General features: G+C 31.8%; 2 protein-coding genes across 2 annotated transcripts; one reads left to right on the forward strand and one right to left on the reverse strand.

Moving 5' to 3' along the window:
• Nucleotides 1-252: 252 nt before the first annotated feature.
• Nucleotides 253-8,777, forward strand: LOC140040522 (ras-related protein Rab-21-like). The gene is made up of 7 exons (XM_072086523.1): nt 253-540; nt 1,415-1,474; nt 3,909-4,016; nt 4,624-4,687; nt 4,951-5,005; nt 5,325-5,413; nt 6,763-8,777. The coding sequence occupies exons 1-7, from the start codon at nt 400-402 to the stop codon at nt 6,915-6,917; spliced, it is 672 nt and encodes a 223-aa protein (XP_071942624.1). The 5' UTR covers nt 253-399; the 3' UTR covers nt 6,918-8,777.
• A 619-nt stretch (nt 8,778-9,396) lies between these two features.
• On the reverse strand, nt 9,397-16,134 carry LOC140040521 (small ribosomal subunit protein mS35-like). The gene is made up of 9 exons (XM_072086522.1): nt 15,975-16,134; nt 14,616-14,686; nt 14,224-14,391; nt 14,038-14,098; nt 13,573-13,715; nt 12,006-12,115; nt 11,825-11,894; nt 11,490-11,603; nt 9,397-11,143 (listed from the first exon to the last, which is right to left on the reverse strand). The coding sequence occupies exons 1-9, from the start codon at nt 16,132-16,134 to the stop codon at nt 10,667-10,669; spliced, it is 1,374 nt and encodes a 457-aa protein (XP_071942623.1). The 3' UTR covers nt 9,397-10,666.
• Between the last annotated feature and the right edge of the window lie 509 nt (nt 16,135-16,643).

Genomic DNA, 16,643 nt, shown 5'->3' on the forward strand with positions numbered 1-16,643 from the left:
TCATCATTAACATTAATTGGATTGATATTTCATAATTTTCTGACGGTAAAATGTATATTCTAGATGAGTTGGTGTAAAGGGATCTTGGAAAGTAAATGAAGTAAAATTAAATTAAGACAAAAATACATTTTCTCACCCACCCCCCTCCCCCTACCCCATCGCAGCCCAGCCCACACTTTTTATAATTTACTAAAAATTAAAGGGAGCCCTCATATGACTCATGACGTCACGAAATCGTAGATGTCAGCCATGTTCTGCTGATGAAAAAGAGAGTTTTGGTTTCACACAATAGTAACAATATTTCTATTTTTATTGAGGTTAATTCTGTGGGAATTCTTGTAGACTGACTTAAGTCAGTAGGACTGTTTTTATCCTTTTATCCAGTGAACAGTTAGTGCCATGGCTGCAACAAATTCTGGAGCAGGCAGGGGCCACAATTTTAAAGTTGTTTTACTCGGTGAAGGTTGTGTTGGGAAAACCTCACTGGTTTTGAGATACGTTGAAAATAAATTCAATGACAAACACCTTTCAACGTTACAGGTTTGTTCTTGCATATTTCCATATTATTCTGACTTGTTAATTAATAATGATACGTAGGCCTATAGGAAATGAAACTAATCTATTAAAAGTAAAGTAATTTTACACTTAAATAGTATTTCAAATCTATTCAAATTATACACTAAAATACTGTCTGTACTGTAATTTGTATGTTAGGCGCTGGCGGCTGGCCTAGGTAGGTAGGGCCTAGGCCTAGGCCCTAATATTAACTACTACTACTAGCCTATAGACCTAAATAAATCTGAACTGAGTATTGTAGAGCCTACATTCTCTCCCAGATCGACCAGCCTCTTTGGAATATACTTTTCCTGCCATATAGGCCTAGCCTAGATAAGATAGTAATAATATTTGTATACGTCAACCTCGTATAGTCGTACTAAACGGTGTAACAAGTATTTCATTCCTCAATCATTTGCTACTTATGAACATGTTTTAAAATATTAATTTGCCTCTCCTGGAAAGAACACCAGGATCTATTTTATAAGTTTTAAATATTGTCCGTCTTTTTTTGTTTTAAACATTGTTCATGTATTTTAAAATGCAATTTATAAACAGATTTTTTATTCTTAATATTTTTATATAAATTAGACCACTAAAAGATGAATTGAATTGCCATTGACTTGGTTGACCACATACATACATGGTCAAATTAATTTTGTCCTCGTCCAATTCATTTTTTTCTATCAGCAAAGTTGACCATGTGACTTTTTGCGCATAGCAGACTACATTAGATGGTCATTCAACAGTGCTGATAGAAAATAGTAAATTACATCGCGGTTTACCGTGCCGATAGGCACTAGCATATCGAATACTACTGTACCTAAAAATGCAAGTTTTTAAAATTAATATTTTTCAGGCGTCTTTCCTAAATAAAAAGTTAAACATTGGTGGTAAACGAGTTAATCTGGCAGTATGGGTAAGTGAGCAAAAAGTTAATAATACAGGAATAGAGCTACTACAAACTTACTATCTAGACTATTGGTATGCCAAAACGGAAATAGGGGGGGGGGGGGTTGGAGTAGTTACATTAGTACTGTACTGTACAAATTTAGACTGATGTGACATGTGACCAATATACTTCTACAGTACAGCCATATTTATTCTTTATTTATAGTTTATTGAAACAAGATAATACATGTACTGTAACATACTTTAGTTAACATTTCATACTAGATTACCTGAATGCTGTACCTGTTTTGTATCACATATTCTAATTACTGTATTAAGTAATTTAAAAATAATCACAAGAAAGTAAGCAGCCCAATGAGAACACCCACCTACACTTGCTTACTGACCCTAACACTGTTTACAGTATCTAACGGCATTGCATGATGACTAAGATACCATTTTATACATCAATTACAGTCAGGATATGATCAACAGGAAGTGCAGTTCTATATATTGTGGATACAAATTTTCATTTAAATAGCATACATTTATAATACGAGGGATTTAAATATCAAAAGCTCATTGGCTACTATTGTGCCATTTGGGAAAAGTCTACTATGGCCTGTTGGTTTTCATTGTAAACACATTCTAAGGGTTGGTGCAGGGTGAAGTACTATTCTAAACATGGCCAGGTACTTAGTTAGAACATGGAGGTATATACCTCCATGTTTAGAAGGACTATATGAAGTAGATATTTGCACCCCATCTTCTTTGAATGGTAAAACGAGTCTTGTCAATATAGCAATGATAAATCATATTAATGAAATAGCAACTGTTAAAGTTATTAAGAATTTTTTACAGACTTCACAATATTTAAACAAAATATTATTATATGATTGATCAAACCTAATATTGTTCATTAATTGATTGATGCATGACTTTTAAAGATTCTCATTGCAATTGAATTGAATTGAAAATTGAATTAAGTTAATAATTAAATTACTTTAACCATAATGCCGATCTATGTTATATATATATATATATATATATATATATATATATATATATATATATATTATCTGTATTTTATTGTTAACCGTTTTTGATGTTGTATTGTTTTATGTTTCAAACCTGTTATTGGCGGTATTTATCGCTGTTGGTTTTGACTGAATAAAATAAAATAAAATAAAATAATGTCACAGTTTATGTCAATATTGATTTTGATTTTTAAAGATTCTCATTGCAATTGAATTGAATTGAAAATTGAATTGAGTTAATAATTAAATTACTTTAACCATTAATGTCACAGTTTATGTCAATATTGATTTTACATGGAGTACTGAACATATTCTCAGAAATTGAATTAACACTAACAGTATGCCAATAATTTGCTCACAACCACATTTATCCTTAGAATAGTATACTTCCTAATGGCAGTAAACAGTCAAGACAATCCTTTTTTTTACAATGTAAAAATTAAATTAATAATTTTGTATTGTTTTTTTTTTCAAAATAGTAAATATTATTGAAATATCACTGTTTTTTTAATGTTTAAAATATCAGTTTAAAAAAAACTGGTTCGTTGGTGTAAACAAAATTTGACCATCACACTTAGTAATAAAAACAATTTAAAGGGAAAATATGTTTATTTTTAAACATAATTTCAATAATATTTTGTGTTAAACCAGGTATTTTCTATGATGATAAAACAATACTTAGATGAATAGTATAGATACAGTAGATAGTCTTGCGATACTTTTAATCTTTCTCACTCACCAGACATCAGTAAATGTTGAGAAGTGTTAAGTTTCAGTTGAAGTGTAAAAGTACCGTAATATTAATGTACTGTACAGTTGTGTGGGTTATTATAATATAAGCCTATAATACTTGCACATCAAGTTGGATTCATCTTTAAACATTAATTTAATATTCATTAGATTACAGTACTGTATGTTTAAATACATTATCAATTATTAAGATTATTCAAGTGTCATAACGTACTACTGTAATTATCTGTGTTATGTAGACATTTTAATATACTTGGAATTTTAAAGGATGGAAAATGAGAGAATTTCAAACATTTTTAAATAGGATATTGTGGAAGTGTACAGGGTCACATTTTAATACAATTTTTCTAAAAAGCTCTGGCTGAAATTATTCATTTTAACAAAGCACACAGCCTAAGAAACCTCAGTTATCTTGATTTGTCTTTAATTATATACCAACTCCAGTCATTTCTCTCTTCACCCACTCTTATCTGCTGGAGTATTTTATTGCTTGAAAAATAATAAATGTAACCTTTTTTTATAGTAAAAAAAAAAGTTAAATGTAGTACATGTAAAAAACAGATTTATGTTTTGTAAGGCAATGATGATGGTAATAATAATAATAATACAGTATTCTTTATTACTACTCTGAGGTAAATGTTAGGCTTTGTACTTATACTAACTTTTTTTACACAGGATACAGCAGGACAGGAGAGATTTCATGCATTAGGCCCTATCTATTATAGAGATAGTAATGGAGCTATTTTAGTGTATGATATAACAGATGAAGACTCTTTCACTAAGGTACAGTAAGCGTGTTATGTAATCAATTTTGTATTAATTATAGCAATCTCATCTGGTTTGCTACTGTTCTTGTTCATGCTTTAAATGAGATCACAACAAGCCTACCTAGAAACTAACTTATCCTAGTTGCATGTGAATGCTACCTGTGTTGCCAATACTGTATTTCATTTCCTGAAAGTTATTAAGCGTGCATTGTTTGAATGCAACCTGTATAGAACAATAGAACATGTTTGTTATCATAAGAATTAAACAAGCTTTCAATACATTTTGGATATTTTAAGAAATTAAATGTAAAAATGTAGACTTTTATAGTAATTTACCTTACAGTAAGGGTCAATTTACACAGACGATCGGTAACGGTAAGCGGAAAAACATCATAGCTTGTCCCCGGTAGAATCTGTATCTATTCTGAGCAGAAACCGCCCCAGTAGAATCTGTATATATTCTGAGCGGAAACCACCTGTCTCCTCCGCATTGTGTGTAGTCATAAGGAATAACATAGTCTATATTTTTATTACCATTACAGCTCTTCTGTGTAAGTGGCCTTAATTCAAAAATGTGTATATGATCATTACCTTATTAGCATATTATCTTTCACTATTTTCAGGTAAAGAATTGGGTCAGAGAATTAAAGAAAATGTTGGGAAATGATATATGCCTTTGTATAGCAGGTAAGATATTTGAACACTTGTTATGCTATGATGTTAATACAAGATAAGACAATAGCCAATTGAGCATTAGATTGTTACTGTTACTTGTTGTACACAGACTATTTCCATTTATTATTCCTATTTTGTTTCCAATCTCAACCTACAGTATAATGATTAGATTAGGTAATACTGTATAATTAAAACACAATTACCCTTGCAGGTGGAACATACAATGTTTGTTTTTTTATCAACCTTATCTAATTGTTTTTATTATATTATTTCAGGAAATAAAATTGATTTAGAAAAGGAACGACATGTGTCTGTAGCAGAAGCTGAAGCGTAAGTTACCATTGTTATTATTTTGTTGTTGGACTGATGAGGTAATGTTTTAGTTTAACCAACCAAGATTCAGGTGTTGGCTTTAACTTCCGCTTTCTTGTACTTTTCACCTAATTTTCAGTTGTTTTTTACAGTGCTTTGAGACTTGTTAATAAATTCCTAACCATTAACAATTATAGCGATTCTTTCTTCACTCAGTCTAGCTGATCTTTCATTCAGCGTGACATTTTTTGTCAATTCAGAATTTATTTGCATTTATCCATTTATTTTGCATTATAAAAATAATAATAATAATACAATTCTGTTTTTTTGTTGTTAGGTATGCATCATCCGTAGGAGCTAAACATTTTCACACTTCTGCAAAACTTAATAAAGGAATTGAAGAACTTTTTTTGGATCTTAGTAAACGTAAGTTTTATATTTCGATTCATGTACATTATGTTAAACATACCAAAACTAGCAGAGTATCATTGTTAATGCACTAGTCATTACAACACATTTACACAACTCGGCTCAGAAAGTTTAAAGGAGTGCTTGGTTCCCACTATGACACAACGCAAATCTGTTGACAAATCACAACATGATGGATCATTCAAACTGCTTATGATTGGTCAACTCAACTTACGTTATTGTGTTGCATCATATCTGACCCAAAGTATAGTGTTATTTATTTCCTCATTGATTATTTCAAAATGAATGTTGGCTATGATAATATAAAACAAACTCTGAAAAAAGTGAGGCAAGCCATTTTGTTTGTTCATCTTCAGGAATAAAACATATTTACACATGATCATGACGTATTTATAGTTCAAAAGCCTTGAGATGGAAAATGATTTGGCCAATCAAAATGAATATAAGATAAACAAGATATGCACCAATCAGAAAAAAGTAGCAAAAGATAAGCATCTAATTAGGCAATGTTGCCTATTTCAATAATTGTGCATTGGCTGCCTTCCATGGAGTTTTCCAACTTAATTTCCATTTAATCAGAAAGTAGTAGTTAGTTTATACATAATCATCATCATTTCTTTAATTAATTGTATCTAGGCTAAAAAAATGTACATAATTTAACGATAATCGGATAAACGGTAATCAAAATGAAATGAAATCTCAAGTGCTAAATAATTCTATACAATACAGTACTGTATATATTATCAGGGCAGAGACGCAGATACTTTTATGCGGATACTTTGGTGTGGGTCAAGGCCAAGACTACGTCCCTCTATTACAGGCCTTCTTTATTTTGATAAATAACAAAAACTGTGGTAATATTTCTTGTGAGGCTTTTTCCTTTTTATCATTGTTTGCCGAGAGCTTATAAATTATTTATAATGTAAAATATTTCTGATAAATTGATGACCACGAAGATGGCAATATGACTTATTGAACAATTACTAATAATAATAATTGAACAATTACTACTAATAATAATATTGTATGCAACAAAGCTAAAATGCATTAATAAATCAACCAACGTGATGTCAGATAGTAAAATTATATTACCTATCTAAACCTGGTAAGAACTAAGACTGACCATAATTATTGTTAATGTTGCAAAGCTGATTTTATATATAATATATTACTTTATTTATTTAAATTGTATGTAACTTTTGTTTTGTACTTTTAGTTTCAATTTATACTGTTAAATTAACATTGTATACTGTTGTAATGCGTTACAAACTGTTGGGACAGATGTGTATGTAAGAAGACAGTTTTTACACAGTATTTTTGTTTTACCAATCAATAATGTTTTCCAGGAATGATGGAGAAAACGTCATCAGATGATTTCCTAAAAGGTGGTGTTGGTGGGGGTAGGCCGTCGGGAGGCGGAGCTGGTCGACGAGTCGTTATTGTTGATGATGAACCAACGCAACAGAGTAGTGGAGGATGCTGTAGTAGTGGATCTTCTTGAAAATAGGACATTTATATATATGACATAAGCCAGATGTGACTCGTTTTAGCATGTTATTGGTGGGTGAAATAGGACACATATGCACCTAGTTTCAATACTCATCCAGTAAAACAATAGACCTACTTCAGAGTAAGGATAAACTACTGTTAAATATAATTAGGTCTTCACAGAATGTCAATCTATTAAAGTTAATAAGTCATTTTTGCCACTTGATTATAGCTAAGACAAATATTTTTTTTGTTGAACAAACTGTTAAATAACTTAAAGATACATAGAGTATGAATTGTACTGTAGCTGTATTGATAATGGATAATTTTATTTATTAAGTGAAATTCCACACAACATGTTTGTAACAGTTTGATGATTCAACTAATATTTACCCAGATTTGTTATTCAGTAATTTTGAATAATTATCTTATTAACTGATATATTGACTATGATGTAATACAAATTATTAATTAAAAAGTCGATAATTAGGATTTTCATTCAACAATATGATAGGTTACATGTACATAACAAAGTCAGTTCACTACCAGTGTTAAGTTCAATAAGGTGTGATTTGCATTCAGAGCTACAAATTAAAAGCATTTAATATTAAGGAACTATTCCCTCTTGCACGAAAAAGATATAATGCTACTCCAATACACTATTAATGAAATTGTGGAACTCAGTTATTAAAATTTATTAATAAATTTATGATGGGAAATAACTACTTGAATTGCATCCGAAACATCGCAATTAAGTGATTTGTTTTCTCAGTACAGTTTACACCTTAAGATTTATATGCTTTTAGCACACTATAAAATAGTTTCATATCTCCCACGAGTTAACTAGTATGATACTCTATATAAATAATAAGAGTTATTTATTATTTATTCAGTCTGTTTAATAAGACTTTTGGTGGAAAACATGTTATATGTAAAATTCTTTTGAAAGATTATGGTGCTTGAAAAATTAAGGTGTAATTTGTTTTGGCCATGGATTGTATCATCATCCTACTCCTTCCTCTTGTCCCTGTTTCTTTTAAAAACATAAATTAATCCTGGATTTTCGCTGGGACATTCACCATGTAAATTAACTGACAGTATCGTGCATAAGCCTTTGGTCGCCACAAACACCTTGTATACATCCTCAATTCTCTGCTAGAAAATTTTGTAATTTTTTAAATTTTCTTCTGTAAGTTATGGATACATTTGAAATGAAAAGCTAGGTTGTACAACCTCTGCAGTATAATCTGTAAATGATTCATTTTTGTAATTTAGCATTGAATGATGTTATTAACCACATGACTTCAAAAGTGGAACATGATCTAACATATTTGTTGAGGGTGGGGAATTTTCTGGTTGATGCTGAGTTGAAGAAATTACTTCCTGGTTTAAAATATTTTTAGTTGCAATTGATTATGATTACAATAATATTGTTGATTTCATTTGGGGTGCCAGTTCATTTGGATGATATTGATTGATTTTTGAAAACTAATATTAACAGCAATTGTTTCAAGTGATTCTGATAGATGAGTAATAGTGGCTTTGAATAAATTAATTTAAATATAGTTTTCATTATATAGGGTGGTTACTGTATAAGCATTCAAATTAAAGTATATACTATTGATTCCTGTTGTTTATAAGTTGCTATCTAGAATTTACCAAGATCAATTCGTGGTTGTAACACCTATAAACTCTTGGTTTGAATAATGTTGTGAATGTTTTGAATTATACACTGTGTAAATCATTCAGGCTAATGTATATCATAAAGAAAATATAAATGATCACTTTATAAACTGCATGTTAATGAAATGATGGCCACCTAACATACCCCTCAGTGGCAGATCCAAGAATTTCAATAGGTGAGACTCGCTGTGTAAATAAAGGGCTGAAGTTAACATATGTCCTATCTTTTGCATTGACCTTTTTTTAAATCTAGAGGAGCAGCCACCCTCCCTCCTATGTAGATGCCTATGCACCACTGATAATAGTGTGTTGGTAAGTTAATGGCCATCATTTGTGTGAATAATCTCTCTTTCTACACAACTCTATTATGCATACTTTTAGAAACTTTATTATCATCATTATTATTATCAATTATTAATTAAGTGTATGTTGCAATATGCTAATGATAGATTACTAGTTGGAATGTTTATGTTAGTTTTTATAATTTGTAATTGTATATTTTTATTAAGATTTATGTTGTTCCTTCTAAATTCTATACCGTACCATCAAAAAATACCAAAGTATTTATCTAAAAAAAAAAGAATTAAATGGGTCAAGATTAATAAGGCTGTTGTTAGTTGATTGAGCCTCTTTGTATTTTTACGTTGGCCTTCTTGGGATAACATGTATGCGTTTGATTACTGAATTATAAAAAAAGAAATAATTTTTTTAAGGAATATATATTTGTTTAGTAGACATATTGTAAAAAAGTGGCCAAGTGAGTAAATATGTACTGTTTGAGCCATGCATTAAAAATGTGTATGTGGGAGTTTATATTGACTTGTATTAAAATGATAAGGGAGGTAACCAATATCATAAGGAGAATGAGTAGTGGGTATTGCTCCCTAATACTGTGCTCTGCAGTGTGTACTACTGGAGGTAATCTTTGTTAATTTAGGCCACAGGGCTCCAGTGTGGTCACCTGCCAAATTCAGAAACTCTTGACACATCAACTACTGTAGTAAACATAATAATCTTTAAGCATAGTAAGTTGAATGTTATATAAGTAAAATTGCTTAGATTATTTTTATATAGGTATAATAATACATAGTATCTGAAATTCTTTATATACTCATTTATAGCATCTTGCAAAAACAAATTATTAGTTTAATTCTGTATTACTAAAACCTTACTATTACAGTAAATTGTGTGTCCTGAATACTAGCATACACAATTACTGTGAAGCCCATTAGTATACTATTATTGTATTTTTTGTATGCAAATTTAATTCATACATGCCCCTGAAACAAAAATCACTGCATGTCTGTATCTCATGTAAAATTTAAGTTTGTTATATTTTAAGCAAGTATTTAATCAGGAAATATACCACTCATATCTATGAAATGAGGGAAAGGTTAATATAAACTATATATTTGCAATGTTTTGGTGTGATTATTAAAATTATACACAAATTGTATATAAGATAAGGTTATAAAGATCAACAGCTTACTATTTCTAGCATTTCACTAAATAAATTGCTTTTGGCTGTGATCAATACATTTGAAGTTGCTTGTGTTTTTCAGCTGCATTAGTACAGACATCACATTTAGAGAAATGTACAGTATTGTGTGTGTAGTGCAGTCATGGCTTTAGTGTGGGGAAGGTTACGCACACAATTTGGATTTATCTGTCTCAACAGGATGTCACTCCATCAGAGGTTTTTAAAAAACATAATTACAGTATAGTCATTTTCTGCCTTATTCATAATAGGTTACACTAATACAAATGATGTCATGGTAGGTTACACCAATACAGTAAAAATAATAAAAGAATATATTTTTTTATGTTGGTACACTCTCAATCTATAATGACATAATTCGTTTCACAACTGTCCATTCGACTTTTTTGAGTTTTATTGAAAATTTGATACATGTTTTATATGGCAGTAATTTGATTATAAAAATTATCCACCACAAATGTTTAATTGTCTTCCTTCCAATCAAATAAAATATTGCCATCTATATTACTTTGTGTGTGATAAAGGATAATTATCATGTATAAACCTATCTTCTGAATGTGCCGTTGGGCTATTAAGACGTTCTACTTGCTATCATCATCACTATCTGAACTGCTACTACTAGAATCTTCGGAGCTCTCACTATTACTAGACAATTCAGAAGTCTCAATGGCATCTCCAGAACTACTAGAATCTTCGGAGCTCTCACTATTACTGGACAATTCAGAAGTTTCAGTAACAACTCCAGAGCTACTAACATCTTCAGATCTCTCACTATTATTATTACTGGACAATTCAGAAGTCTCAGTAACAACTCCAGAGCTACTAGAAACTAAACACTCTCCAACATTGTTCAGGTGTTTTGCCACACCACTGAGTTCTGGTGTTAGCTCAATGTTGGAGTGAAGTAACTTCAGAACAGTGTGTTTATAAGTGTCTATTGCTTCTTCAGTTTCACCTGAATTCATGAGAGTTTCAACTGCTGTTCCGAATTCCTTAACACCATCAGTATTCAATAATTCTTCTTCTTCTGCTTCTGAAACTTCATGCAACGAATCACCCTAAATGATAAAATTAAATCTTTTTATATTCTTACATAACAGTGACATTTGGTATAAATGTGAATGTGCAATTGATTATAAAAAGTCTCTGCGTTTCGATTTGGTTGAGGTGATTTGAAACTTGGGTGGTTTTGTGAAACCAATCACCTTAGACTGCCACTTTATAATCGCCTTGCCTGGAATTACTACAGAAGACAGTAAAAAAAAAACATCGAAACATTTCTAACTTGTTTTCCTTTTGGAAACATATGGTGTAACTCATTCCATAGTGTTTACTGGTGTTTAACATGCAAACTTTTAAAAAAAGAAGAAAAACTATTTTTTCATTTTAAAGCAAATTCTATACCTGTCTTTTGTTTCTAGCCAGCACCTTTAGCATGTTTGTCTTTGATGGCTGTAGATCCCACATATAATGCTCCATATCATCAGGTGTGATATCATTCTCCCATGGTTCAGTCACCTATCAAATTAATGTTTTAAAAAGTAATACCGAAATACAATGAAAACATACCTACAGTTGGTGGAGAAGGGCATGTTAGATACATGAGATAATGGGCTTTTTAACAATGAAACTTATTAACTAGCTGTAGAATTTTGTCTCGAACCAATGGCTTCTGAATACATTTAAACCACTGAGCTAGTGATTGTTTAGTACAGTATAATATCTTAGATTCTACTTACCCAAGACTCATGAAATAATACTGTAAGTAAATACAATGCATAGTCATAATTCTGTTTCCTCAGAGGGCATCTGAAATAGAATGAAAACATTTAATTACTATATGATTATGGCATCTTAACAATCTTTGACACATGTATTGGCTGATCCACTTAGTATAGCACATGTTTAATCTGTAATTACCTATCTGTAGTAATTTTAACTGTGTTGGTTGCTTGATCATATCTTTCACCAACTAGCTGAATAAATTTCCACCGAGCATGTTCATCCAAAGGTATTGAGTCTAGATTTACCTAAAAATATTTAAAACAAAGTACAGTTAGAACTGTAGCTTTTAAACCTAACGTAGGAACATCATGTAAATTTGTGATATTCATATATTATTGTTTACTGCTACATGAACTGGTTACCATGATAACCATACCCTGGGTGTTGTATGCCCGGCGTACACTCGTAAATTGTATTACCACCGCTGAAACTCTAGATCAGGCAGTGAAATGAAGCAGACATATTGAAGTTTAGTCTTGAGTCTTACAGCATGTTTTACATTCATTGATAACTGTTATTAAGTATGTTGATATAAAGTTTGCGGTACACCATGTACCGTATATTTCGGTGTATAAGTCGCACCTGTGTATAAGACGCACCCCCAACTGAGAGTAAAATATCGGTATTTTTTATATCGTCGATGTATAAGACGCACCTTATATTTCATCAAAAAAATGTTTTTTTAAATTGTAATCAATATTATTGTAATAATATATTTTGTTATATCTACAACGGCGTCCTTTATTTAGGTTTTTTCTTACCTAAGCTCGGCCGCGCCCAGCCTCAACAAGTTCTTTCTAACTTGTTATTCATGAGTTTCGCCGCAACATCGAGTGCATGACCGTGTGTGTAACACGCACGTGTGTGGGCTAGCCTCGCTCGATCATTTCGAGAGGGCGCACGTTTTCACCGACAATCGTATTCGATTAGTATCTTTGTATCCGAGAAGTGTGTACGCTAGGTCCATGCTATAATCACCTGGAGAATATACTAGTCGAATACCGTACACCATGTGCCACCAAAAGAAGGGCTTGCGCTTGGGGTACGGCGATCGTGCGTATAACTACTGTATAAATAAATACTATTCCAATCGTACGACGTAAACGTTTACAAATGAAATTTTATCGGAGCGCCATAATGAACAAATCTTTTCATCATATTTAGTATAACATCATGCTAAAATGACTTGAAAACTAGGCCTAAGCAGAAGCAGGTTGCCGTTACGTTAGTTAGTTACTGTAGCTAGGCCTAGCCTACTCAGGCCTAGCAAACGAGGTGACGATAGCCTAGGCCTATGTATAATCTGTGTGGTGAGGCATTTATGTTCGGTGTATAAGACGCACCCTTAATTTAGAGGTCAAATTTGCGTGTCAAAAGTGCGACTTATACACCGAAATATACGGTATATTAGTTCTGAAAAGAACCTCTCTCCTAAAGACGATCGAAGCATATTGATCGAAACGTCGAGAAACTCAACAGTTCTTTTCAGAACTAATATACGTGGTGTACCGCAAACTTTATATCAACAATTGATTTCGCCATGCAAACCTTCAAACAATATATTATTAAATACTAATACCAAAGTACTACTACAAAATTCATTGTGCGCATGAAGGGACATTGGAACGTGGTAGATTATATGTCCGACCAGTGACACAATATGCTTAGGTTGTACATGTGGTTGCAAATCATCTTGAAGTACCTTAATTGAAACAATCCTGGCATCAGGATGTCTTAGTGAAGGTCCTGAGTGAACGTAGTCCGACAACTCAACTTCCAATGGAAACATCCTCTGACATAGTTCACTATCTTCTTTTAACTTCTCTGGCCACTGAGTACACAATTCTGTATAATAAATTTAAATTGATTTATTCAATATGCTCGTAAAAACTAATACGACAAAACAGAAAATGAGGATAACCCTGTAATTGTTAATAATACAATTAAGGTAGAACTCATACATAGAAACATCTGTATTTTTTGGGGTCCTAAATGGGTCCTCTTAATAGAGACACGTAGTAAACAAACCTGTTAAAATGAACTGAAAGTAAAACTGAAAAGTATGTTAATTTGTTTTGATTATCATATCAATCAACCAACCAATATTTATAAAAAAAAACACAAATAAATCATAGTTATTTAAATCAATTAATTAATTTGAGATTACCTTTCAATGCCGCGCATTGCTTCTTGATCGCCGGAGGGGTAAGATGTAGAAAATTTGGAATCTAATATAAAAATCAAAAGTTGACTGTACAATAAAGATCACATATAAAATCTACATAGAAAATAACAATGCATGAAAGAGGGACTGGAAATAAATAGAAAAAATGTGCTTAATAAATTTGTTTACCTTTATTAGTTCAGCATTGCCATATTTGTGAGGTGGTATACCCCGTTTTACAGGATACCCCATTCTCAGTGGAAGAGGAACGGCTGACCACTTGAAAGAGGCTGCAGTAGGGTACACATTTGACCAATCTTGGTCCTCTTGCATCCTTGACTCTCGAGGATCTGGCAACTTAAAATAATAGATTGAAAAATGAATCTTGCAGTTGATTGGATGTTTACTGCATGGTAACTTTTTATTTTATTGAATTGTTTTTAATATTCTGCTACCACATATTATTAACATAATTTATTACTTCAGATAAATAACTAAACACAAACTGCTGTCATTATACAGATTACAGTGATTTTAAGAGATTTAAACTTGAGAATATAAAGATCATATTAGATACTTACAGGACTTTTTCTACGCAGTCTCATATTTAATGCCCTCATGGCCTTGCCTCTTTGAGAATGATGCGAGGATCCTACATATAAGTTATAAAAGAAACAATATTTTCTACAGGAAAAAATCAAATGTCATTTCATTGAATACAGTGTATTTACAAACAAACAACATTTCAAATATATATAGGCCATTTTATTCTAGGCATAAAAATCCCTCTATTATTTATAGCCTAGCCTATATAGATAGCCCATACAGGAGACCTAGCCTCCATAAATATCATGCATGTGTTATGCGCGATTTGAACGATTTGCGCAATTTGAAATTGCGCAAAAAAAATCCTTGCGCAATTTGAATTGAAACATGTGTTTCAAATTGCGCAAGCAACGTATTAAATTGCGCAAGTAATCTGCAAATTGCGCAAGGTTTTTCGACAGATTGTGAAATCATGCACACCCATATTTTTATAGTAATTTCTAAGAATGATTCAAAATTAAAGATAAATATCGCATTTCCTTATTTTAGTAGTGCAAATATTGTTATAAGTTAGCATACCGTCGAAGAACGGACGAAGGAAAACGAAGCGGTGGTGTTCCACCAGACGGGCGCGGCGCGGGCGGCCGGCTATACTACTCTAGCCTAGCTAGGGTCTGGACTACTGATACTGACTAGGTTACATGGCCTAGCTTAAACTAATATTAAAAACTTAAAAAGTGAGTATTAAACATTATCTTCATTGAAATGGTCTTATTTATATAATAAAATACTAAATTTTAAACTCCTCTGCCTAGGCCTAGCCTAGCCATGTATGGGAAAATTTACAGTTCGTTTTCAAATTGCGCAAAGGTGTCATATTGCGCAAGAACTATCTTGCGCAATTTACAAATTGTGCAGCGCAATTTAAAATTGCGCAAAGATTTTCTTGCGCAATTTGAAATTGCGCAAGTTGATTGCGCAATTTGAAATTGCGCAAGAATTCTTTGCGCAATTTCAAATTGCGCAAGGATTTTTTTGCGCAATTTCAAATTGCGCAAATCGTTCAAATCGCGCATAACACATGCAGCCCTCACTCAGGCTCTACTACTAAACTATCTATTCTAGTAGGCCTACTATATAATAATTGCATTTTTTAAAAAAATATTACTGTGCCAAGAAAGTGATGTTTAGATCAGGACATAGATTTTTTAGAAAAATTTAAAGTTAAGCTTCTATCTAAGTAGTTATTGAAAAGGCTAAACCTAGGCCTACATAATTCATTTGCATGCGGCTGTCGGTTTTGAATCAACCTCCTCTGGCTGGGCCCACACACAATTTCAATGAATAGGCTAGCTCACCCATGCAGGGGAGCCTACAGAATAAAGTTTACTTACGATCAATTTCAGATTGCACATCAGGTAAAGAAGTTGAAACAAGCGAACCATAATGACATTGCCTTATCTGCTGATGGAAATTTAAAGAGCTTTTTCTACTACAAACATCTAATAAACCAGGATTTAATGACAGTTTGTAGAAGCAACGTGAAGCCGACATTATTATTAATGCATATGGAAGTGCGCCCTCTCTAAAAATACAACTGAAAAAACTTTGATATAAAATCTGGCAAAGTGTAAAGAGTAGTTATATAAATAAAAGCTATATTTTATCTTTATCTTTATCACAATAAAGCTATTTCTTGTGTCCCTGTAGTTACGACAGGCTCAGATTAATAGCCTAGGTAGGCCTATATTTTATTCAAATTTAAACAATAAAAAATCCAAATCTAAAAACCGTTACAGAAAACTTCTCTCTAGAATTTGATTATCTTTTATTAGTCTGCTTATATTACTTTCGCACGTCATCATAATGTTTCTTTATTTCAAAATGTGGTGTATGTAATTTTTTTTTATTTTTCATAATATTTCCTCTGTATTACACATAAAATTGTAATCGCAAATAAATAAATAATTGCTGTAATTAGAATATCGAATTGTTTGTGTCCTAATAAATATCGCAGACATTTTCAGTGAAAGATGTACATATTGTTTATTATTCTCCTTAAT

This window comes from Antedon mediterranea, chromosome 2 (assembly GCF_964355755.1).
Source record: "Antedon mediterranea chromosome 2, ecAntMedi1.1, whole genome shotgun sequence".
In the NCBI taxonomy this organism is placed as follows: Eukaryota; Metazoa; Echinodermata; class Crinoidea; order Comatulida; family Antedonidae; genus Antedon; species Antedon mediterranea.

Coding starts and splice junctions, on each gene's coding strand:
- LOC140040522 (XM_072086523.1), top strand. CDS start 400: ATGGCTGCAACAAATTCTGGAGCAGGCAGGGGCCACAATTTTAAAGTT. Junction 4,017..4,623: donor ATGAAGACTCTTTCACTAAG/GTACAGTAAGCG, acceptor CACTATTTTCAG/GTAAAGAATTGGGTCAGAGA. Junction 5,414..6,762: donor TTTTTTGGATCTTAGTAAAC/GTAAGTTTTATA, acceptor AATGTTTTCCAG/GAATGATGGAGAAAACGTCA.
- LOC140040521 (XM_072086522.1), bottom strand. CDS start 16,134: ATGTCGGCTTCACGTTGCTTCTACAAACTGTCATTAAATCCTGGTTTA. Junction 14,392..14,615: donor GACTGCGTAGAAAAAGTCCT/GTAAGTATCTAA, acceptor TATTATTTTAAG/TTGCCAGATCCTCGAGAGTC. Junction 11,895..12,005: donor GTTAAAATTACTACAGATAG/GTAATTACAGAT, acceptor ATTCTATTTCAG/ATGCCCTCTGAGGAAACAGA.